The 25,970-nt window shown below is 41.4% G+C and overlaps 1 protein-coding gene across 1 annotated transcript in view; it reads right to left on the reverse strand.

Moving 5' to 3' along the window:
* Positions 1–25,970, reverse strand: part of CTTNBP2 (cortactin binding protein 2) — a 151,685-nt gene that overhangs the window by 38,908 nt on the left and 86,807 nt on the right. The window contains exons 7-12 of the mRNA XM_021699323.1: positions 23,920–24,070; positions 19,535–19,789; positions 8,981–9,098; positions 5,696–5,971; positions 3,017–3,112; positions 1,277–1,356 (exon numbers count right to left, since the gene is read on the reverse strand). Coding sequence (XP_021554998.1) covers positions 1,277–1,356; positions 3,017–3,112; positions 5,696–5,971; positions 8,981–9,098; positions 19,535–19,789; positions 23,920–24,070 — 976 coding nt within the window. The remainder of the gene's footprint in view (positions 1–1,276; positions 1,357–3,016; positions 3,113–5,695; positions 5,972–8,980; positions 9,099–19,534; positions 19,790–23,919; positions 24,071–25,970) is intronic.

The following is a 25,970-nucleotide window of genomic DNA, read 5'->3' on the forward strand; positions in this document are numbered from 1 at the left end:
GTTTAGCTAGAAGATCAACAGAATGGTTTTGAATACTTCTTTCCATGGGGAACAGAGGTATCAACTGATACTTGCCCCTTTAACTTTGTAAAGGACCATAGGCAAACCCATTCATCTGTTTGAAAAAGCTTTCCAAATTAAGGCGGCAAGCAAAATGAATGTTTGCTTCAATCGAAGGTATTCCTTCAATACCTTCAGTATTAGTTTTAGATTAGATAGATCTCACACAGAAACCGCTGCGGGTCGCAGGGACTGCACAGTCCTAGCTGAATCACTCACTAGCCTCGTGGCCTTGAGCACATTATGTGACCTCTGTTTCAATTTCCTCATCCATAAAATGGATGATGCTTTCTACCTCATAGGGATGTTTTGAAGAATAAATAACACACCTACGAGCATTTGGCATACTGTCTGGCATGTAGTAAGTACTGGACAAAGGCAAAGCACTGTAGTTATTCACTGTCGAGAATTTGCTACTTTCTCTTGATAATCATATTCTTCTTCCCTTTAATAACAGAACTAGTTTTAGCTGGGTGCATGGTTGGCCACCAAAAGACCACATATTCCAGCTAGCTGTGAGCTTGTGTCTCAGTTCTGGTCCGTGGGTTGTGGATAGAAATGAGGTGTGCAACTCCCCAGAAAGGAAGGGGCTTGCCCTCCAGGCTCTCCTCCCTCAGGCTAGAACCTGGTGACTCTCTTTGACCAAACCCACATAAGCAATACCCCAGGTCAGAGTGGCCCGGTGAGAGAGAAGGTGTTGACACCCTGCTGGGGTCACCCTGCCCCACATCCCCTGGCTGGCTCTCTCACCTGTTGTGATTTCTCTGTTTGAGAAAAATAAACTTCTATACTGTTTAAGCTATAACTGTTTAGTTTCTGTTGAAGTGGCCAAATCAATACTTTAACTAATGCTAGCATATTTAACTTAGTTTTAAATTACAAAAGTTTACAGCAAAGCATCTTGATATTTATAGCCATTCATATTGATGATCAGTTTCTTATGTCAAGTCCATGTTGGGGAAAGACAATCTCCTCCTGCTCCAATTATAACACTTCACAGGGAACAGGTAGTCCCTGGGTCCAGGTGGTGAACACATGAATGACTGTGACAGAAATCCAGAACTAAGTGACCAGCAGCCTTCTAGGGAAAGGGCTGCTGGGGAAGGTCACAGGGTTAGTGGGGGCTCACACTCTTTCAAACATGAAAATGGGCCAACCAATATATTCCAGCATCAGAGATGGGAGTTTAAGACTCCACTTGGCCGCATCCACCTACCAGCCTGAGGTAATTCTGTAGCATCTGAAGAGGGATCATTGACGCATAAGTCACACTACTGAGGCAGCCTTCTTGAGGACCTATTTAAGAAAGCAATACACGGAATATTGGTTCTTCCTTTTTTTTTTTTGGAGAAGTAGAGAGAGAGAGAGAGAGAAAGGAGGGGCAGAGGGAGAGAGAGAGAATCTCAAACAGGCTCCATGGCCAGCGTGAACACAGGGCTCGATCCCACAACCCTGAGATCATGACCAGAGCCAAAATCAAGAGCCAGAGGCTGAACCAACTGAGCCACCCAGGCACCCTGGCTCTTCCTTATTAAATATAAATGATCAAAATACAACAAAACCTCTCATAAAAGATACAATAACGTTTGTTGACTTATGTAGGCAGAGCTGACATCTGGCCAAGAGGTACCTTTGTGTCTTTATCGCTGTGAAAATACTGTGACATTTTGAACTGGTTGGTAAATGGCCACTATTCCTGGTCTCCCCAGAGCTCCCCAGCTGCCCTTCCTTCCCCTGAGAAGCCCACCTGTCAGTCACAGCCAGGGCCTGAGGTCCTAGCTCAAATACTATAGCTAGTATCTGCTCCAATCGCCGGATCCAGTATTTTACTGTTTATAAGCAAGTGTTATCAGAGGCAATCCCAACCCTCTGAAAGTTCTAGCCTGAGACAGCATTAACGCAGTTCTAGGGGTTATCCTTTACGTTCTTTCCCAGACTCTATCTCCCTCAATTCCCTCCCAAATTCTGCTACTCTCTCAATACAGTGCTGGAAAGTCTGAAGGAATTTTCTGGGATAGTCTTACATTTTTTTTTTTTTTTAACTTCAGTAAGTAGTTCAAACAATAGAATACAACTTTAGTAGTTGAAACTTTATTAGCTGAACTTTTAAAGACTCCATTCCCAACTATGGGAAATATATGATGAAATCCCTTTTACAGTTAAGGGCTGAGAAATTGAGGATTCTTGTAACACTGACTAGCTATATAACTTTAGACAAGAAAATTAATCTTTCTGAGCCTTAATTTCTTTGTACATAAAATGAGGGTAAACAGAAATACATATCTCCTTGGGTTGTTATAAGGATGAAATGAATTTATACTTGTAATGTGCTATAAACGACAGGGCCTAGCACATAATAGGTGCTCATTAAACATTACCTTGTACTATTATAATAATTATATTAATCACACACTGGACTTGACAGTAACAGAAGGCATTTCTTTTTAACATGGTCTCTTGCCACCCTCTCAGAACCTTAGGTTTAACTTCTGGTTTGTTCTTAATGAGAGAGGCAGTCAGAATCTCAGTGGGGTGCCTGGGTGGTTCAGTGGGTTAAGCATCCAACTCTTGATTTCAGCTGAGGTCATGATCTCAAGGTCAGGGTTGTGAAATTCAGCCCCATGGCAGATTCCCCTGCTCAGCGAGGAGTATGCTTGTCCCCTCTCTCCCTCTGCTCCTCCGGCCCCCTCTCCCCCTCTCAAATAAATAAATAAAATTAACAAAAAAATTGCAGCAATCAATGATCAGGATGGATATCACCACAAGTGTCAGAAACCTGGCTTTTATTCTTCTTAATCAAATGTTTCAAAAAACATCTAATTACTTAGTAGAGGGAGTCATACATGCATTGCTAGAGAATGCAGGACAGAAACGTACAGATTTAAGAATCAGCACCGCGACACACTCATGAAGCCAAACACTGTGTCAACATTCACTCAATTCGGACTATCCTTACCTGATAAAAGCACAGTGACTTGCTCTGCTTTATTTTTCTTCATAAAGTCCCACGGGGACTGGGAGAAGCTCTGACCTGCTGACCATGGCACATTTCCTAGTTCAAAAAAATGAAAGAAAATGTCAAAGAAGCTTAAAGTAATTTTTCTTATAAGAGGCAATGTGCAATCTCCTATGTGAGAACCCTAAGGAATCCAGAGCTTAAACTGTCAAAGCTATGCACAGAATATGTCAAGGGTCACAGGGGTGAACTCCCAAACCAATGTCTATTGAAGGTCAAAAGGAAGGCCTTCCAACAACAGGCTTCTCCAGAGCTATTTTCTGGAGTAAGCGAGAAATCTGGGGAGTAAAAGTACTACTAATTATTTCTAGGGTTAAGCTCTCAGGAACAAAGCTGACGATAACTTTTTTTTTAATTTTTAAAAATTTTTTTTTAAGATTTTATTTATTTGAGAGAGAGAGAATGAGAGACAGAGAGCATGAGAAGGAGGAGGGTCAGAGGGAGAAGCAGACGCCCCGCTCAGCAGGGAGCCCAATGTGGGACTCGATCCCAGGACTCCAGGATCATGACCTGAGCCGACGGCAGTCGCCCAACCAACTGAACCACACAGGTGCCCCGGATGATAAAATATTCATGGCTCTTGCAGTGCCTGCTTCACAAAGTCCAAGCACTTTGGATGAGGTAACAGGTCCTTTATGATCTGCTCCCTTTCCAACAAATTTCTAGATTCCAGAAAAAACAGTAACTTCAGGAGCTCAGAATAAAGCAAGCCTTCTCACTGTCCGGGCCCTCTGCTCACTCTTGCTCAGAAAGGGTCCCAAGTAATAGGTGTCTACTCTAGGCAAGGATGCGTAGTACGTACTTGTTCCTTCCACAGATCTTAAATCCTTCAATATTCCTACCACATATGCATGGCCTCCCTACAACTCACTGGTTATCTGGTGGCTTGAGTCCCTTTCATCTACTTAGGTTATCGCTATAGTAAAGTCACTTATATACATAACTAACTCTTGTCATAGTTGCTAATTTTCAAGCAGCTACAGCCAGAGACTACACTAAGCCCTTCACCCACAGAACTCAATCATCTTTAGATCTGAAACGACCAGGGTGCCCCACACGTCAGTGACAAGCATGAACACTGGAACCATCAGGCCTTATTACCCACTGCTCACAGGTAAATCTCTCTGATGGTGGTAAATATCCATTTGCTTACGCTTGTTTCCAGATTAGCTGGATGAGGGCTGATGATGAAAGGCCATTTTCTTCAAAACAAGTCTGTGCTGACTTCATTTATTAGGGTGGGCACAACCACACCTTGAATAACAGTTCATCGTGTGGGCAAAATGTGTTACTGAGAATCATTTTTGACATATTGTCTTAATGCAATTACTTAACTATATAATAATTCTTCTGTAATAATTATTTTAATGATCTTGCCAAAGATTCATAAAATTAAGTTGTTATGAATAATCTGCCTTAAAAGCTAGTAAAATATATATATTTTTAACGTGACTTAGCATATGTAAGTTAACAGAATAAAACACTTTCCGATCTAATAAGCTGATATATTAAAAGCATGGTGAAACTCACCCTTTTCCTCAATCTTGACTATTCTTTTGCCACATACTGCTGCTGAAAACATGTAGGCTGTCCTACCAGACAGACTGGGATTTGAATCCTGCCTGTTTTACTTCTTTGCTCTGTGATCTCAGGCAGGTCATCTTGTAACTAGTTATTTGTAAAATGAGCCTGTTTTAAGGACTTGTTGAGGTGCTGTATATAAAGCTCCCAACATAGTTCTGAAATAATAGCAGGTTCCCCAAAGATGCTAGTTCTGCTGGCTCAAGAGGAAACAAACTAACCAAGGACATTTATAGAGCACTGACTATGTTCACCAGAAAGCAAATCTTATCTTAAAAAAAAAAAAAAAGATTTTATTTATTTATATGAGAGAGAGAGAGATGTGCAAGGGAGCAGGGGGAGGCAGAGGGAGGGGAAAGAATCCCAAGCAGACTCCATGCTGAGCGCAGAGCCCAATGTGGGGCTCGATCTCACAACCCCTGAGATCATGACCTGAGCTGAAACCAAGAGTCGGTCGCTTAACGTACTGAGCCACCCAGGTGCCCCAACGAATCTTATCTTAATAAGTTCTTTGGAGTCTGCTTCATAGTGCCTATCAAACAGAAATAACCACTTATCACCCTGAATCATCCCATGTGGGATCTTTGATTATAACGTCAATGGAGAGTGCTTCTTCCAACTCGAGACTTCATTAGGGCTCCTGTGCTGGAGGTAAGGTGTTAATATACTATAAGCATCCCTGGCACAGCCCAAGTACAAATCTGGAGTTGTGTTCAGAACTTGTGCATCAGTAAGCAGCTGCAATGTGGTTAGTTTTTAGCATTTATCAGAATAGCAAGTGCAATCACAAAGCCTCATCAAGGGCTTTCTTGTTCTTTACTCTCTAAGTATTATCTGAGGCATCAAAGCATTTTTTATACTAATGGGCAACATTATGTAATGGCTGCATTGTGAATACTCAAGTTTTTCAGCACCAGCAGCTGTCACAAGTGAGCTTTGAATGTATTTAATCAATGAACTAAGTATCAGGTTGTGGAGCCCATAAACATGAATAAACCGAGAAATTTAGCTTTCTCATCATCACAGGATTGCTGATACCTAGCATGACGGATCGCACGCTGCTTGTACTGAGGCCAATGCCGGAGTCAGTGGTGTTATTAAATGTCACATCTTCCAGACTCCGCCATCCATCAGAGGAGATTGCTTGGAAATGATTTGTCAGAGCTTGACTCACTGCTTTTGAAAAATCATCCCATGATGTCTGTTTGCGGATATTTAAAGTGCATATTGTGTTTTCGCATTCAAAGTCATCCGAACAATAGTTGCCTGGTGGAATCTCACCCACTGAAATCCTTAAAGGTATCTTAAGAGCGTCTGTCGGAAGAATAAAAGAATTAGGAAAAAAAAAAAAAAAACCTGGATAGGAAAAACCAGCAAAACTCTTATATAAAATAGGCAGATACAAACATCTGAAACACAAAGCAAAGGTCAGCTATCATATTTCTTCAGACACTATTAACTGAATGTTCTTCTACTGCAGTAAACTTTGGTCTCCCAAACTCTTCACAGTTTTTTTGGAACCACGTTGCTTGAATTGTTTATCTTTCCTTGCATCTTTGGCCTTTTGTAGTTCATTGGCTCTTTCCTTCAGCATGACTCTCAAGTTCTTAAAAAAAAAAAAAAAAAAATCTGGGAAAACGAGAGTGCTCTCTTGACCCTGAATTCTCTATATTGCCTTTTCTCCTTACCTTCATTAATAACATCATGAATAAGGCAGGTTACAGTTGTAGAGGTCAGTGATAGTGGCTTCAGACTCCTACAACCTTGGTCTGAGACTCAGGACCAGCCTCTTACTAGCCACGTGTACTTGGTGAATTGCCTCAATCTCTCTATACCCCAATTCCTTCTACAAAATGTTAGGAATGTGCTATTAAATTGTTATAAAGACTAAAGGAACTCATGTTTGAAATGAATTTAACACACCGTCAGTGACATGGTAAATACTAGTGAGTATCTAATAAATAGTAAACAGTGCAGTCAAGCTTTTTAAATGATCTTTCCAATCTCTCTGTGACACCAACTGACTGAGGCCCCACTGAGGTGGGCAGTGCCTGATGCCTTCCATCCTCATGAACTGAATTATGTGCTCACCAAGAGTCACTTGTGTTTATTCTCTAATCTTTTATGTCTGCTGAACTCATTACTATAACTAGGAAATTAAATATTCCATAAACTGATGAAATGACTTACTATTCCTATGACAATGAAGTTGTACACTTTAGAGACACTGAACAGAGGAGGTAGTTAAAAAAAAGTCATCTAATAAGGTATAGATAACTACATAAAATTTTTAAAAAATTATCTTTAGACAGATACTGCCTTTAGTTTGCTTCTAAATGTGTTTAATTCCTCAAACACTAGAGATCACAGATGAAGCATGAGAGGTGTTGTTTTCAAATAAGAATAGGTGGGACTTCAGTCAGCAAAACCATACTAAAGTAAAGACCTTCACCTGAGAGTTGACGAAAGAAATATTTGTATGATTAAAATGAAAATAAAATGTTGAAAGAGTCTATTTTTGTTTTATGATTCCCTTCTTAAACTGGCTTTCTCTCTTAACCAACTACCGGATTATTTTTCCAATTATCGCTAATTCTCAGTTCTCACCTTGTCAATAGCTGCTGACATAAGTTCTCCCTCTCTCTTCTGTGATCCACTCCCACAGGATCCTCTCATGCCTCACTGGTCACTCTGTACTGATTCTCTGCTGGTCCCTCCACATTTTCCAGATTTCGGGACCATGGAGTGTTTCTCTGCCTTTTTCCGTCTGTGTTCACTTCCTTAGTGATCTCATCCAGTCCCATGACTTTAAATATCATCTATAAACTGCTGACTCCCAGATTTATGTATCCAGCTCATACTCCTCTCTGGAATTCCTGCTGACTTGGCATCTCCACACAGATACCCTAACAGACATCTCAAATTCATACTTCTAAAACGGAACTCCTGATCTCCATTAGCAACATCTGCTTCACCCACAGCCTTCCCCTTGACGGGTGACAGCCACTCCATCCTGCCAATCGTTGAGGCTGAATCCCTGGGAGTGATACATGAATCCCCCCTCTCTCATACTTGAGATTTAGTCCAGCAGGAAGTTCTGCTGGCTCTACCTTCAGCTGCATCCAGAACCCAACCACTTCTCACCACCTCATCTGTGACAATCCTAGATTGAGCTGTCACTATTTTCTCATGCTGGAAGACATCGAGGGCCTAACAAGTCTCCCTGACTTCTCCTGGGACTTCCTACAATTATTCTCAGCAAAGCAGCCACGGGAACTGTGAAAATGTACAGTGGATCCTGTCACTCTGAAGCTCAAACACTGAAAGGGCTATCTTACAACAGCCTATAAATTCCAACCAGATCAGGCTGCCACCTGATCCCATCTTATAACTTCTCTCCCCTCGCTCATTCCAACCCAGCACTCTGCCCCCTTTACAGCTCCTCGGACACAACAGGTATGCTCCTACTCGAGGGCCTCTGTCCACCTGACAATGTTCTGCTTGGAAAGCTCTTACCTGAGCTGCCCTGCTCACCTCCTTCAAGTGGTTGCTTCAGTGTCTCACCAGTGAGGCTCCCTTGACCATCACTTTAAAAACTGAAACCCATCCTCACACTCTCAATCCTCCCGAGTCTTTTCCAGGCACAAATTACTGTCTCACATACCATGTAATAAATTATTTCTTATGTTTATTGTTCATTTTCTGTCTCAATGTTAGAATATATGTTAAAGCCAAAATATTGATACAGCTGGCTGACTGGATGGACTGAGTGATAATCTTGGTATGAGAAGTTGTAATATTTTGTATGATCTGAAACTCCATATTCCATAAACCCACAAGTGAACCTTTTAGAACATGTGCTGAGAAGCATATATGCTTAGAGTTGGAAGAGACCCAAAAGATCTTCAATTATCTTCACAGGCAGGTCAGCAACCAGGCACTGAGAGATAACTTTCCTACATTTATATGATCAGCTAATGGCGAAGGTACCCAGCCATGATTCTTCATACCCTATTCATCTCATGTCTTAGAGAGACAATCTAAGCCCAGAAAAAAAGAGCAATAATTAAATACTGTCCAAGGTCATTAAAATACAAAGAAGATCTAGCATTATTTGAATAGCAACTAATTCTCTAAAAAGCCATTCTGCAGGGAGAAAAATAATCATCACCTTTATAATCAATAAAATGTGTTTGTAGTTGCTAGGGTTCAAAGAAGGCGAAGAAGCGAATGAGCAAACTGTAGCTGCATGAATATCTTCCCAATGTGCCCGAGGCCCCAGCAGTGTGAGGAAGGATGAACAAAGCTGTAAACGGCACTCACTCAGATTCTCCAGCAGATGCTTGCAGTCATCAGTGGCGACATCGTGCGCGGTCCGATTGCACTTATCTCTCCTTTCTGGCTCAAGCCCTCCGTGCTTACACAAGATTTCCAGGCAGTTCTGTAAAGGTAAAGGCTCTATTACCTCACGCCCAAATGAATAAACTCAAATGAAAAATTCAAGGGAAAAGTCATTCGCCTGTAATGAGCAAATCAGAAATTCTCAGCTAGAAATCATATTTCAATTTCAGCAACCCAAATACACACATTAATCTAAACACAGGCTCAAAATGGAAAGCAAAGAGTGCTTCATTCAAATGTGAATCACAGGACCACAACATCACTCCACAGAACAGCCTCCTAGGTTTCAAGAGGAAAAAAAGGTTACTAATCACTCATGTTGCAGAGTGAAATTAAGGAAGAAGTGGACTTCGGCAGACAGTATCCTTTTATGGTAATTTGGCAATATAAAGCAAAAAGACTTTTGCTACAACTGGTGCTCCATGCTGTCTCGTAGATGATGAACTGTTTTCCTGGTCATGTAAGTGCAGGGCTCCAATTTTAACAATTCTGTCTCAGAGTCCCCGTAAGCACATTTATATTTGTGATCTTACACTGCCCTATTTTTTTTTTTTTATTCATGAGAGACAGAGAGAGAGACAGAGGCAGAGGGAGAAGCAGGCTCCCCGCGGAGCAGGGAGCCCGATGCGGGACTCGATCCCAGGACCCTGGGATCATGACCTGAGCCGAAGGCAGACGCTTAACCGACTGAGCCACCCAGGCATCCCTACACTGCCCTATTTTTATTTGAAAAATACGAACACCATGTTGAGGTTTTAGAAAAATTTTCCAAACAGATACTGAAGATATGCATCCTCTCTTTCGCAGCTCTTTCTTCTTCTCTGTTGCTTCAGGAAATCCCCACCAAAAAAAGTATCAGTAACCTATGAACTGGAAACTCTTAGTTCTCCAAAATGTTTCATAACAAAGTAGAAGTAAGACAATATATGTGCAAACATTTTCAAGTAAGTAATTGTGTAGCAGGATAGAACATCAGGATATTGGCCAAGGACCTCTGCCAAATCAACTTTTACTACTTCATGATTTGTTTACTGATTTCCCACCAGAATAAGCACAAAACTGAATAGACCAGAAACCATAAAAAGGAACTAACAACCAAACAAGCAACACCCTTTCCATCTCTCCCTTATACACATACATACACACACACACACACACACACACACACACACACAGGCTTTGGGCGGATTTCATTTTTTCACTTCTAACAATAGTAAACCAGGCAGTCTGAAAATATTGCTGTAAAACATCTTTTTCTATTTTGTAAAATACAGAAACACACCTTTTTCCTCTTTTTATGTAAATATTTTTATTGACATATACTATCCTCATAGAAAAGTACACAAATAGGCTTGAAGAAGTATCACAAAGTGAACATAACTGTGTAAGGCACACTCTGGAAGCCTCCTGTACGTTCCATCTCAATTGCTAGCCCCTCCTCTTTCCCCCACAGATAACTACTATGATGATTTCTAATACCAGAGATTGGTTTAACCTGTTTATCAACTTAATATAAGTGGAATCATATTGCAATTTCACTTTAATATTTGGCTTCTTTTCATTCAACATTATAAAATTCTATAAAATTCATCCATATGTTGGGACTAAACATAGTTTACCCTTTTCTTAAAAAAAAAGTACTGTGTGGAGGCACCTAGGTGGCTCAGTTGGTTAAGCATCTGCCTTCAGCTCAGGTCATGATCCTGGGGTCCTGGGATCGAGTCCTGCATCGGGCTCCCTGCAGAGCTTCTGCCTCTCTGTCTCTCATGAATAAATAAAATCTTAAAAAAAAAAAAAAAAAGTACTGTGTGGTATTCCATGTGTGGTATATATGAATACATCATAATTTACTTATCTGTTCTCTTGGTAATGGACATCGGGTTCTACTATGGACATTCTAGTACATGTCCTTTGATGGACACACGTACACATTTCTGTTGGGTATTATGTTCGGAGCTGGCCTGCTAGGTCACAGGCTATGCATATGTTGTTCTAGGTCAGTATATACTGCAAAGAGCTTTCAGAAGTGGCTATACCAATTTCCACGCCCACCAGGAGTATATGTGAGTTCCAGTTGCTTCATATTGCCCCCAAAACAGACTTTACACGTGAGTTCATAAGGAAGTACAGGAAATCCCTAAGGGTCAAAAAGAAAGCAAGCAAGCTAAAACCACCAATTAAGTGAAATCTGAACAGGAAGCCACTGCTGGTGTGAAGGCCAGCAGATGTAGGGAATCTTTTCAGATGCTGGGGGGATGGGAGACGAGGTCTCTGCAGCCCCAAAATGGAGGCGCTGAACCAGGTTTGCCTGCAAAGGGAACTGACTAGAACATTGGTTTCTCACTGCGCCTGCTCAGGTTGGAGGGATCTCCTCTAACAACTGTAATCAAAGTCTGTTTTTTTTGTAGATAGGTCTGGGGTTCAAATTCAAAAACTCCCTAAGCCAAGAAATGAACTGAAAACAAAGTCAAATATATAAATAACAGTTCTTATCAAACTGTTATGACTAATTTGTATAATACCAGTAAATGCATTAGATAGTAAATGAGAAATTCAGAAATGCTGATTTAGAAATGAACTTTAATGGGAAATTAACTAGAATGCAATCAGAGCACTAAACTTTGTGAATTCCCAGAGAAGAGATAAAAATAATACCTTTATTATGCAAGTTAATACTTGCAGCAAAAGCAGATAAGAGCCAAAACAGACCTGGATCCTAATTCTGCCAATGTAAATGATTTTATCTATGACTTTCGGTAAATCATGTAACATTTCTGTTTCAGTTTCCTTATCTTTGTTTAAATATTTGTATTTGTAGGGCTCTTATGTGACTTAAATGAAAAGATGCATAAAAAGTTCACATTCTCAGCATGTACTAAGCTCTCAATATTTATTAGCTGTTATTATTATAATCAACATAATCACCAATTAGAAAATAACCTAAATATTCAATTAAGTAGTAAGGAATTATAGCACATCAATAAATGTCACTGATCTCAATATAATTCTAGGTGACGTTACTTTAAATTACAAACAGACATGATAAAAGATACAACCAGAATCTGCAAGATTCTTTTACCTCTGACCTTCAAAGTGGGTTGTATATAATTTTTATTATACTCAGGTAGGTCAGTGGGCAATAATATAAGCAATGACTTTCTCTATAAGGAAGCAAGCAATGTTGGTCCCCAGGAGGATAGCAGGGTGATGCATACCCAAACCCACTGCTGGGCTCCATGGGGAACAGAAAGGAGTTGAAAACCTCCACCCAACTGACACTTAACAAGCACAGCTACAGCTATTTGAGTGCATACTAAGTGCCAGGCACAGTTCTAACACTTTGCAAGTATTTAGTGCTCATTAATCCCCACAACTATAAGAAAGAGGTACTAAGCACTCTTCCAGGTCCTCTGTTAGACCTGAGGATTGTGACGATGAGTAAGGTAATAGTTCTGCTTCTCAGGGAGGAGTCCAAAGTGTAGTAGAGACATGGGCAAAATGGCACTGAAGTGATGTCCAAAGTTGTACTAGGTGGAAGAGGAGGGAAAGGTGGAGCAAGGAATCTAAGCTCTCTCCTTGATGGGTGGGGTTTGTGAAGAGGATAAATGCTGTGATGCCAGTCACTGCTTCTGGAAATGGATTCCCAGGGGGCCTAAACCAGGCAGGGTGTCCTACTCAAGTGACGTAGAACAAGAGATCTGGACAGGTGGGTTTAAACCAAAGTCCTATTCATCATGATAGAGATACATCTGCTACAACAGACACTTAAAAAGCAGAGGTTTAAGCTTAAGCTTTCACTTCCACTCACATCCCACCAACCAGAACTTAGGTAGGTGACCTTATTACCTGCAAAGGAGTCTGGAGAATGTGGTCTTTAGTTTGGGTGGTCATGAGCCCAGAACTCTGCAGAATCCACTATTACAGAGGAAGGGGGAAAGAGATGTTGAAGGTCAGTGACCGACCTCTGCCATGGTCCTTTAAGGAGAGCTGAGAAGCAAGGTAGAAGTGCCAGGGAGACTGAGTAGAAACCCCAAGTCCAAAGAGCTAGACAGAAGATCAAAGTCAGGTCAGGGAGCTGAGAGTCTGACACTGGGCAGAGGGAGGGAGAGTGAATGCAGTCTGCAAATGCACAGAGTGGACACCCTGGGGGTATGGGTGTGCCCACTGTCTTTCAGGGAAGATGGAAGGCTGTTAGAATGAGAAATGATGGCATAAGCAACAAGGTAGATTTAGGGGTGAATGGCCAAAGACAAACATAGTTGGAGTTCGCTGTGAAGGGCTGAGTTCTAAGGCTGGCGTGAAGATAGGTTTTCTGTAGGCATGAGGATATATTCAGGTAGCAAAGTGCCATGATAAGCATGATTCTGAAAAACAACTGGTACATTTGGAAGGTATACTGGAAAGGAGGGTGAAAGGAAGGAGCTCAGTAAGAAAGAACTGCAGGAACAGTCCATTCACTCATCAATTCAGCCAACAGTACTCGCAGGCCAGAGACTCTGCCGGACACAGTACACACAAAAATGGAAAAGTGGTATTTTTTATTTTTTTGGAGGAGACAGAAAGAGAGACAGGCATGCAAACAATTAAAGTAGAAGCGCTCTAAGTGAAGTGTGGAGAGGAGCCCTGGGAGCACCTCGCTTTTGGAAGCCAAGAGTTGAGCTGAGCTGTTTTCCAGGCAGGGAAGGGTCAGGAGAGGAGAAGAGGCCATTTGAGGTTAATCTGAAGCGGAGACAGGAAGACAGGGAGAGGAGAGAGCACAGGGCATCTGTACAGTAGCCAGTGGTGCCTGCTGAGAGCGCACAGCACGTTAGGGAAGGAGACAGGGAGTGTGCCTTTGGAGGTGAACTGAGTCCAGATCAAGAAGGGACTTGTCTGTCGCCATATAGGTCTGGCACTTATCCTGGAAGTGACAGGCCCTTGGAAAGACGCTAAGCAGGGAAATTACATGAAGAAGTTCCCGTCTGAAAGACCCTCTCATGGTGAGCTAAGGGGGCGGAGAGACCGCAGATGAAGAGCCTGGCAGAACCTGCACGAATCTAGACAGCAGACAAGGAGGGCTCCCCAGGGGCAGTGCCCACGAGATATGGAGGAGGCAACATAGTCAAAATTCATATGCGAAGGAATTAAAATCTAGAGTTGTACCGATCATTTGAATTCGTTAAGTCAGGAAGACGGAGCAAGTAAACACAAATGCCAGGTGATGGTACTGGATTCAGAAGGAACAAGAGATGCAGCAGACGGGCTAAGGAGCACAAACACGGGAGCCCAAGGATGCAACCAGGTGGAGTGTTCTGATGGAAGCAAAAGTGAATATGATCATCAATGGGGTTACCATATAATTCCCCAACTGTAAAAAGGGGGGTACTGTTAATATTACACTGGGATGACAGGCATAAAGAATGACTGTACTGGACAAAGGAATTTTGCTGCTCTAGTTTCTAAGGAGATGCCCTGTAAACTGTGGCCCTCCTGAATAGGACCTTCTTGGGTAGATTCAGGAAATGGTTAGGTAAGGCTAGAGACAACAATTTGGAATTTCTAGGTTATAATCTGGGGATCAGTAAAATCATGCAAGGGAAAAAGTACAGAGCACAAGGAGAAAAAGGGTCAAAACCCAGATCCATGAAAGCTGTTCGTGGAAAACAAGGAGAGTCCATGTCTTGGGTGAGGGGTGGAACAGGACTTTGGTTGGCTAAGTTTAGATTAGAATCCATTAGGATCCTGTCGGTTAATCACTGCTGCTCGAATTAAGCAAGGATGCAATACTCTGCACTGAATATTCTGGAATAGGTGTTAAAAAAAATAGCCTTCCCTTTGTTTACTAACAGCTAAGTCCGTCTGGCCTTTTCAAAAATAATTTTATAGGGTGCCTGGGTGGCTCAGATGGTTAAACGTCTGCCTTTGGCTCAGGTCATGGTCCAGGGTTCTGGGATCGAGTCCTGCATCGGGCTCCCTGCTCAGTGGGGAGCCTGCTTCTCCCTCTGCCTCTCTCTCTCTGTCTCTTATGAATAAATAAAATCTTTAAAAAAATCAATAATAATTTTATAAAAATTAAGGGGGAAAAAAGGAAATAATCGTGGAGAATCTAAAGCACAAAAAACAGATTCCCAAGAACAGATTTCTACTTATCATGATCAACATCTAGTTCCAAAGAGTTGGTCCAACTTCATAGATATCTTATCTTTCTCCTCTCCCAACCAGTTACCCAATTCCGCATGACAAGAAAGAAACTCAGTGACTCCCATAATCTTATTCTCTGCAGCCATGACCCAGGGAGAGGAAATCTAAATCTTGGGGCCCCCTGTGGGACTCTATACTTGAGACACACAGCCTCATCCAGACCACCCAGTCGGGGTGGATGCTACCGCGTCCGAGGGAGCATGACACTCCCTGCTAGAAGATAATAATGTGTCAGGCAGACCACAATCCTAACACAATGCAAAAATGACCTAATGATGGTAACAAAAGGGCCACTGTCTGATCAGAGGGCAGGAGGCCTGCCCAGAGATGACTGCCAGGATGCCGAAAATAAATGTCTAGAAGACAGGTAAAAAGCCAGGTGTGGAGATCTGCGTTTGGGATGCTTTACTGCAGAAGCCACAGTTAAAGCTGAAAGACTGGATAAACTCTTAAAAAACAGGACCAGCCAATTACAAACGGAGTGTGGGAGTTGCTTACGGTTAAACAAAAGAGAAAAACCAGAAAAAAAAAGAGAAAGCCTGGTCCTTGAAATAGGAGGGGAAGTGAGGATGGGGCAGGGTCGAAAGTGGAGGAAGGAGTCTGCCTGAAATAGTCAACACATTAACCCAGAGAGACTGAGTAAGAGCCTGAGTGACAGGAAGCCACTAGCTTTGGTCATATCTATAAACTAGAATTATAATCTAGTCCTGCAGCCAAAAACACACACAGTCCTCGGAAATAAAGAATTTCTTTGTACGAGAGCTTCAACAACAGAGATATCAAATTCAGAACATCTCCCTAATGTTTCTGCTGCACAAACCTGACATGTCAAAGGTCACATGACACAACCCAGTTTCACTAAGAAACTCTTCTTTCTGTTCACACTGTGATGAAAACAAACGTTTATGCTCAATGATTAGTCACAGGCAGGCTTTAGAGAGAGGCACTCCTATTAGCAAACACTCAAGGGCGACTAGCATAAATTGCTTAGCCATTGGGAGAAAGACAAAGGACTAAAGTGGGAAAAGCACTGATTTGGGGATCTGATATTCCATGAACTGACCTTGGGGAATGCGTTACACTATTTTCTGAGACTTGATTTTTTCATCTACAAAATGAGGAGGTTGGGCTCGATGAGCTATATCCCTTCAAGCTCTGAAATGCCACAATTCTTTATTGAAAAACATGTGGAAACAAGTAATGATGTACTGCTTCCTTATATAGGTCGGACACATATACGCTGCTGGACAGAGAAGAAACATTCATTTTTTAAGCTCTGCTTGTGGCCAGGGTAGAATTTTTCACCCGCAAAATGATTCAGAATTGTAATTATATTTTTCAGAAAATTAGTCTTAGGAAATTAGTTGTAAATGGATTACCTCTCTGGAGAACAATCTTAGCCAGGATATGAACTCTATTAGGCAAATGACGCAGAAGGACTTTCCAATACCTTTGACTAGGAAGGAGGGCAGCATGGTACATTGTGAAGATAATGAAATCAGGCAATCTGGGCTTCATTCCCAACTTCTCTCTAGTACTCCCTCCAGGGTTTAAATGTCCTAATCATAAAATGAAGAGGCTAGACTGGAAGATGAAGTATCCATTCTGGGGCTAAAAAAAAAAAAATCTATTATTTTAATCTATGATTTTACTCAGCAGTGTGCCAAAGTTGTCAGTCATGATCACTTTTATTTTTTTATTTTTTTTTAAAGATTTTATTTATTTATTTGCTAGACAGAGAGAGAGAGAGAGTGAGAGTACAAGCAGGGGGAGTGGCAGGCAGAGGGAGAAGTAGGCTTCCCGCAGAGCAAGGAGCCCGATGTGGGACTCGATCCCAGGACCCTGGGATCATGACCTGAGCCGAAAGTAGGCAGTTAACTGACTGAGCCACCCAGGCATCCCAGTCATGATCACTTTTAAAAATCTCTCTTTTCTCGTTCAAAATTTATCTTCTGCCTCTTAAAGAAAATACAGGGACAGTCGTATTCTATGAGAGAAAGTGGTCATATTTCCCTTTACTCAACAATGACAGAGCATCTATGCGTACCAGGGGCCTGAGGATCCATGAAGATACCATCCCTGATTACAAAAAGCATGAGGACCAAGAAGGAGTTCATAATTAAGGAGCTGAACAGAAACACAAGAGCCCTACACTGCAGGGTCACTCACCCTGGGAGCACTTTCTCTCTCTGCTTAGCATGAGAGGTTCAGTAGCTGAACATTCTAGATCAGTGATGCTCAGGGTTTCTTTTGTTTGTTTGTCTTTTTTTTGCCTCCAGGTTGAGCGTGTACACAACCCACTCTTCAGAGATTTTCTTGAGGGGGTGGAAGTAGGTTGAAAACAACTCCTTCAATGTACCCTTCTACCACCAAATGAGATTCATGGCCTAAGATGAACCATGCATTTTCAAATGTAAATTTTTCACAGTTCTCATCGTTGTCTCCTAAAAACTTTTATGTCATGCATATTGCATCCCATTCAAATCAAGACATGTATATCGAGTTCACAAAATTTTTGTACTTTTTTGTTAAAGGGTAAAATGGGAGCAAACTACTAACAAGCAATACCTCCACATTTAACTAAATCATGCTTTTCTCATTTAAAAAAAAAAAGTCCAAAATGAACAGCTTCTGTTCTAGGTTATAATAGGTTGTAATAACAGGAAGTTACCCAAATGCATTTTCTAGCTATTCCCAGACATCTCCATCTGGATGAACACCTCAGCACTTAAATCCAGCATGTCTAAACCCACGTTCTATCTTCTTGATCACAATGATGCCTCTCCTTTTTTCTTCCTGGGAGCGTCACTGCTCCCCTTCTCAAGTCAGCTCCCTTTTTTCCTGCATCTAATCTGTCTGCAACCCGAAGACACTTCTGGTCTGTAATGTGTCTCATTATATCTGCCACTCTCTTCATCTTTCACCTAGTCTCTCTTCCTGCCACCAATTTTTTCATAACCCCCAATCTTCTCTGTGTTATTGCTAATCATTCAAACTAGAGAGCTGATTATTTTGCTCCTTTGTACAAAACATTTCAGTGGCTTTACTCTGACCAGTAAAAAAGGCCCCAACTCCTTAAAATGTCACTGAAGCCCACATCGGACTACGAAACCCCCAGTCCCATCTTATTTCTCACCGTCCCTCATCAGCTCGGCCTGTGCTGTTGCTCACGTCCCTCCTTCCAGTCTCTACTCCTGCTGCTGCCCAGTCTGACCTACTCTCCAATCCCAGTGATGAGTGGCAAATTTAACCCACCCAGCAAGGCCAAAATCCCTTCCAGTGCCTCCTGAAAGAGCCATTTCTGAGCCTAAGATCCCTGTGACTCTGCTCTCTGATATAGGTGCATTCTCTTTGTTCAAAAAATAAAATTTGCATTTGTATACTGTTCCAACCTCATGTCCAATACCCTTATTTTAATTTGTTGTGTTCTCTTACCTACACTTGTCTTGTATCCTGTTCTCTTGCCACTGAACTAGGGAGTTAGCTGATGGTGTAAGTGATCCCTTGCCGATGTCAGCTTACACAGTGCCTTGCACTCAGGAGCTTCCTAATAGCTTTTTATCACTAAAGTACATTATTGCTAAACTGATCAAAACGGGAAAAAGCATGAGGGAATGGCCTATTATTTCCTGAATAATCAGAATCATTTTCTACTCTAACTGATGCGTGAAATCTTGAGCGCCCTCATACCTACCAGTAAAACAGCACAGGAAGAGTGTAAGGGAGGCAGTTCAGAGTTGAGAGCATGCATCTGAATCCTGGCCCTCCCTCTAACCAGCAGCATAGCCTTGGTCCTTGAGTCAAACAATCCCATAGGATAAATCAACACCAAACTCCTTCTCCTAATTTTACATGAGATTTTTTTTAAAAAGTCTGAAATCACTCCCACATTTGTTAACAAACTCCAAGTATGATTTTTGTAGAAGTCTTGGGGCGCCTGGGTGGCTCAGTCAGTTAAGCATCTGACTTCAGCTGGGGTCATGATCTCGGGGGCCTGGGATTGAGCCTCCTATGACTGGCGGGGAGTCTGCTTCTCCCTCTCCCTCTGCCCCTCCCCCTGCTTGTGCATGTTCTCTTTCTCAAATAAATAAATAAAATCTTATAAAAAAAAAGAAGTCTCATATATGGTTGACTGTAAATACTATGGGACAGAAAAAAAAGGCAGTTCATATTGGTAGTTGATTGTCTCTGCAATATCACTCAGTCTCCAATCATTCCGTTGAAATACTCTCAGTCAATAGCAGACAACTGTGTCACGCATCAAATTGTAAAGACGCCAGCTTCTACCAGACACACCTTAAAACCTTTTGAGGCAGCAATATGGGCAGCGGTCCAGCCTTCTCCGTCAGCATGGTTAATGAGGTCTGCAGGAACAACAGGCTTGGATGTGCCTTCGGGACTCTCTTCTCCTTGATCCAAGTCAAAGACACCTGACTCGGGTTCCTCCTCATGCGAAGAGTTTCCACGAGCTGGTGCTCTATGGTACATAAGAAGCTTGAGGCTGTCCACATTACCAGTGTCCACAGCTGCATGAACTGGTGTCCAGCCATCCTGAAGATAAAATGACCAGGAGGAAAGGGTTGATTACAACATGGATGTGGAGAACAGTATTATTTAAAGTTCACCTCTAAAAGTTCTTGGGCATGGACCAGTGAGCAGGGAAAAGCAGGCATTCCAATCCTGAATGTCACTGATGAGCTGAGTCAAGTTCTCTGACCTCTGTCAATTACCGTATTTCCCACTGCTATGACTCATGTTTGCTGTTTTGTAAGAATTTCCACTTAACAGTTAGCCATTTGGAGTTTAAGAATACAAAAAAGAATGAACTTTAGCATAAAGATTTTTCAAAATTTATATCCAAGGACAGTATTATTAGTAATGTACTAACTGAATGCTGCTATAAGCCAGTTTTACTTATAGGGCAGAGTCCCAACCAGTGATCTTAAAATTTTAGGCCAACGATTCTTGAAGGAAAAAAATCTAGATAATAGGGAAAAGGTAGACATACAGGAAAAGCAAGGCCAAATAACTTCATGAAATGGGTATGGGCCTTTATTGAGAGTTCTGTGATTGCAGTTGGAAACTGATAAATGCAAGCTTAGAAAATGTTCCAACTAAAATTACTGGGCCCACTCTCTAGAATATATTACTGTGAGGCCTTCATTATCCACTTGGCTGGTTGCTAGGGTACATTCATTTAGAACTCTTTTCTAGGGCAGTGGTTCTCAAGTGTGGTCACCAGACCAGCAGCAGCATCACCTGGGAACTTGTTAGAGAGGAGAGTTGTTGAGCCTTCACCCAGACCGACTGAATGAGAAGGCAATCTGTGCCTTCACCAGCCCTCCGGGTGATTCAGATGCACCGAAGTGTGACAAGCACTTTTCCAGGGAAAATCTTGGTCCCCTTTCCATCTCTCAAGGGTCTTCCTTCCACTCAGGTACCAGTCTTCATTATATTTTTAAGACTTTCATAAAAGAACAGAATTATTTTGGTGATTTGTATCTTTTACTTTATTTTCCTATCTTTATTTTCTTTTTGGCGAATTTTTTTTTTCATGGGGTATTTCATATTGTTATATTAAATATCTTTCAGTGAGCTAAAGCACACTTTTTTTAAAGATTTTATTTATTTATTTGACAGAGAGAGACACAGCGAGAGAGGGAACACAAGCAGGGGGAGTGGAGGAGGGAGAAGCAGGCTTCCCGCTGAGCAGGGAGCCTGATGCGGGGCTCAATCCCAGGACCCTGGGATCATGACCTGAGCCGAAGGCAGACGCTTAACGACTGAGCCACCCAGGCGCCCCTAAAGCACACTTTTTAAGAAAATAATGAGGTAGAACACAAGGAAAGACAGTAAGTGGTAACAATGTACATTTAGAGTGAGTTATCTGATCATTTGCTAAAGCTGTCTCTTGATGAAGTGGATTTTTCTCTGGTCTATACTTCATACCAATGAAGTCGGCTTGGCTATGACAAGACCATGGCTGGGCAGTAAAGAGAATACCTTAGACTCCTCGGGCATATTCCAGCTAGGTAAAGCGTTTCATGGCTTATTCTTTGTTGGGCTGTGGACACCATTACTGGGTAGGCCTTAATTAGGCACCAGAGTGTGAGTGCTCCTGACCTTCCCTAGTCAAATCTCTTGACTTTTTCCTAATTTTTACATTACAAAGGCTATGTTTATAGCAGCATTGTTTACAATAGCCAAGATACTGGAAGCAGCCTAAGTGCCAATTGATTAATGAATGGATAAAGAAGATGTGAGATATATATTATATAATGGAATATTATTCAGCCATAAAAAAAGAATGAAATCTTGCCATTTGCAACAACATGGATGGAGCCTGAGAGCATATTGCTCATTGAAATAAGTCAGTCAGAGAAAGACAAATATATGATTTCACTTATATGTGGAATTTAAGAAACAAAACAAGCAAGCAAATGGAAAAAAGTTAGAGAGAGAGAGAGAGAAATCAAAAACAGAATCTTAACTATAGAGAACAAATTGATGGTTACCAGAGGGTCGGGACGGGAAGGGGTGGGTGGGTTAAACAGTTGATGGGGATTAAGGAGAGCACTTGTCATAAAAAACAAACAAAAAAGAAAATATAAAACCAACAACAATCCAGGATCTAAGGGTGACCTGTGACCTATAAAATAGATAATGGACCTTTTTATCCTGGGGAATTTTAAGGATGTTTCCTATGAAAGGAATGCACAGCATAGCCAATTCTCTACCAACAGAAGAAATCCAAGGTTCAGATAACCTTGGGAAATTACGTTATCTACGCTCGTCTTTCATTAGGAATATATGGTAGGGTGGTGACTGTTACACCTTTAATATTCTGGGAAGCTGCAAAGACAAAAATACGGTAATTCCTGAGTGCAATGAAGAGTGGATCATGATGGAAGCTCCTTAACTCCTCCAGCCCAGAGAGGGCACCATCAGAGAAATGCATGTGTGCACAGAGCTGATGCCTTGGTCTTCAATTGTTTCACAACATGTTGATGAAGACAAATTTGGGAGGGCTAATTGAGAAGTTTTGTTTCAAATGCATTTCTGTGTGGCTGAGCCAGCAGTGTTATCCAAGGACTCTTCCATGCATCAGACTCTAATTGTCTTCAGTTTCTAAATCACTGACATTATCTGTGCGCCTTGTACAGGAGACATCAGAACTGTGTGGGACGGAGTCAAGAGCGACTTGGGGTCCATAATGGATTTCTGCATATAGTGCTTCCAGTTCTGAGGCAAATTAGACAATGACCCTGAACTCTGTGAGGTGCTACACAATCTTAGCAATAACAAATAAGCACAAATAACCCTCCTCTAAGTGCTGACAGTGGGCACTATCTTGTCACAAAACTTCCTTTTGTTTACACGTGTTACAACTGAGTCCCATGTTATAACTGATGATGATGGTGACCATGGTGACAGCTAACATCTGTTTATTGCTTACAGTTCCCAGGCACTATACCAACTACCTTATATAGATAACCTCATTTCACTTTAATAACCCTAACAATGGCTACTATTATTAGACTCATTTTGTAGAGGGGTCAACCACGACACAGAGAAGTACCATAACTTGCCTAAGCGCACACAGCTTTGTGAAGGCATGGTTTGAGCCTCAAAGCTTTGATTTCAGAGCCTGAAATCCCTCAGCCATTATGCGATAATTTTATGTCATTGTTACTACCACTACCGAAACAGGTGATACTTCTGCAGCTCTTTTATAAAATATACATTTCGAAAATATATCCAGAATTAGATCATTTCCCACCATTTCTACCCCTCAACCTTGATCCAAACCACTATTGCTTCTTCCCTGGATTAAAACAACAGGATTCCTATGGGTCTCCCTTGCAGCTGCTCTGCCCCACCTACAGTTTATTCTCAAACCTGCAGCCAAAGGGACTCATAAAAATGAGTCAGTTCATGTCTTTGCTCTCTTCAAAACCATCCATCCAAAGGCCTTATTCCAAGTGCTTGCCATGGCCCAGGAGGCCTTTTGTGGCTGGCCTCTGGCCACACTGGCCTGCCTGAGGTTCACTGAGGGTACCACCGCTCTCCCACCCCCGGCCTGGCACACTGCTCCCCGTGTCTCTTCATGGCCCACACCCTTGCTTCTTTCAGGTCTTGACCCAACTGTCACATTTTCAATGAAGACTTTTCCCACCAACTGAAGGAACCCCCCCACCCCAGGCACTCTGATCTTCGAAACATCCAGCTACTATCTGTTTACTTACTTGTCTATGGTCACCCCTCCCGTCCCATGAGGAAATAAGATCCATGAGGACAGAACTGTTTGATTTGCTACTGTCTCTCCTGTCCCGAGGACAGCTGGTGCTCAGGTAATATTTGTCGAATGATGAAAAACTTATACTTCCATTATCTCCCCTGATTTGGAAAATAGCCAGGACACAGGTACTCGTTTTTCTGTTTTACAGATGAATAATTTGAGGTTCAGAGGACAAAGGACTGGTTAGGCTAACAGACAAAGCTTTTCATTAGCAGACACTTAAACAGAAGTCAGAGGTCAGACACTGTCCATATTTGATACCCTAAAAGCAAAAAAGCAAATCAAAGCAACCTCTATTTTAATATATTTTGTTTTTCTGGCTACAGAGTTAGCAGACAGGGTAAATTACAGGACAAAATCCCCCCCAAAAACTGGTACTCACTCTGGTTTTTACACTTCGGTCAGTTCCGGCTTCCAATAAGTGTTTGATACACTCCTTATTTCCATTTTTACAAGCCAGGTATAGAGGTGTCTGTCCTTCATCAGCAGCATGATTAATGTTGGCATTGTATGCAATTAATAATTCTACACACCTAAACACAAGATTGTGATTAATCACAATAAAACTGGTTTGATTTCTGAAGCACCTGACCCAGATATTAAATATAGGAAATAATGCTAAAGCAATTCTGTATCTTTCTACATCCATTGTTTTTACTTATATATGTATCAATTACTGGGGGTCTTATATGGATACTGTTTTGTAGTAAGGCTAAAAGATATACTTTAATCACAAATTTAATTACTCCTATGAAAATTTAAAGTAGCCAGGTTGATCAAGTGCTAAAACTTGGTTTTGACATTTTTCTGTAACCAATTTGTAAACGTGGAATCCTTGCAATATATTTAACTAATTGGGATGAATGGTTGCACTGTGGTTGACATATATATTATTTGTGGTTCAAAATAGCTTAAACCTTGAAAAAGGACTGCTGAGTCATTTTGAGATTTTCACTTGAGAAAATAATTTATAAATAGCTCAGACAGCAGGGCACCATGTGCCTCCACTATAAAAGGCAGCAGGGACCAGAGCAGAGGGCTGCCTTGGGGAGAACAGACAGCAGAGGCCATCCCGTCTCCTAAAGGGGGGCTATTTACAAGGAAAAAGACGGCTAAGCAGAAATTCATTGCTCTGAGAATCAAGGAGGAAAAAAATGAGGTAAATTCAAGACTTTGTGGCATTTGTGCAAAGCGTTTATAAAATCACATGCAAATAAATGGAGAAAAGCGGGCTAAATCATAATCAAATTAAGAAGCAATTTACATCATCTTCATTTTTTTTTTTTTTACTTCAGATTTATGCCTTTTTTTTCCTGGGATTTTCTTGAAAACATTTGGTATATATCTATTTAAAAAATGAGTTACATATTGATATGTGTTTTTATCTCATGTACATTTAAACTAATCAACCCCCAGGGTTCTTCCTTTTGGCAAAGCTATCCACGCCTACACTCCTGACGCTCTTAGACTTCCCAAGTAAGTGGCACTACAGATTGCTGGGTGACAATAAATGTAAAAGCATAGGCCTGAAGAAGAAATCCCTTCTGGAGGATTCAGGACACATGCACAAAGTAACAGCAAAACCAGTATCTATGGTCCTCAACAATAAACTCACGAAGTGTGCATCAGACATGCAGAAAAAAATAACGTATAAAGATGCATTTTGGGTATTTAAAACTTACACGTATAATTAATAACATTAGTGTGAACCTTAAAACCCATATTACAGGAATTATGAAATATGTTAAGGGACATTTGTATCAGATAGCTAATATTAACAAGTCAGGACACGATAGATGTTGGTGAGGATGCAGAGAAAGGGGAACCCTCCTACACTACTGGTGGGAATGTAAGCTGGTGCAGCCACTCTGGAAAACAGTATGGAGGTTCCTCAAAAAGTTGAAAATAGAGCTACCCTATGTCCCAGAAATTGCACTAGGGATTTACCCTAAAGATACAAATGTAGTGATCTGAAGGGGCACCTGCACCCCAATGTTTATAGCAGCAACGTCCACAATAGCCAAACTATGGAAAGAGCCCAGATGCCCATCGACAGATGAATGGATAAAGAAGATGTGGTGTATATATATACAACGGAATACTACTCAGCCATTAAAAAAAAAAAAAAATGAAACCTTGCCATTTGCAATGATGTGGATAGAACTAGAGGGTATTATGCTAACAAAATAAGTCAACCAGAGAAAGACAATTATCATGTGATCTCACTCATATGTGGAATTTAAGAAACAAACAGAGGATCATAGGGGAAGGGAGGGAAACATAAAACAAGAAGAAATCAGAGAGGTGAGACAAATCATAAGAGACTCATTTAATCATAGGAAACAAACTGAGGGTTACTGGAGGGGATGGGGGTGGGGGGATGGGGTAACTGGGTGATGGGCAGTAAGGAGGGCACATGATGTAATGAGCACT

The sequence above is a fragment of the Neomonachus schauinslandi genome, chromosome 12, assembly GCF_002201575.2.
Source record: "Neomonachus schauinslandi chromosome 12, ASM220157v2, whole genome shotgun sequence".
Taxonomy (NCBI): Eukaryota; Metazoa; Chordata; class Mammalia; order Carnivora; family Phocidae; genus Neomonachus; species Neomonachus schauinslandi.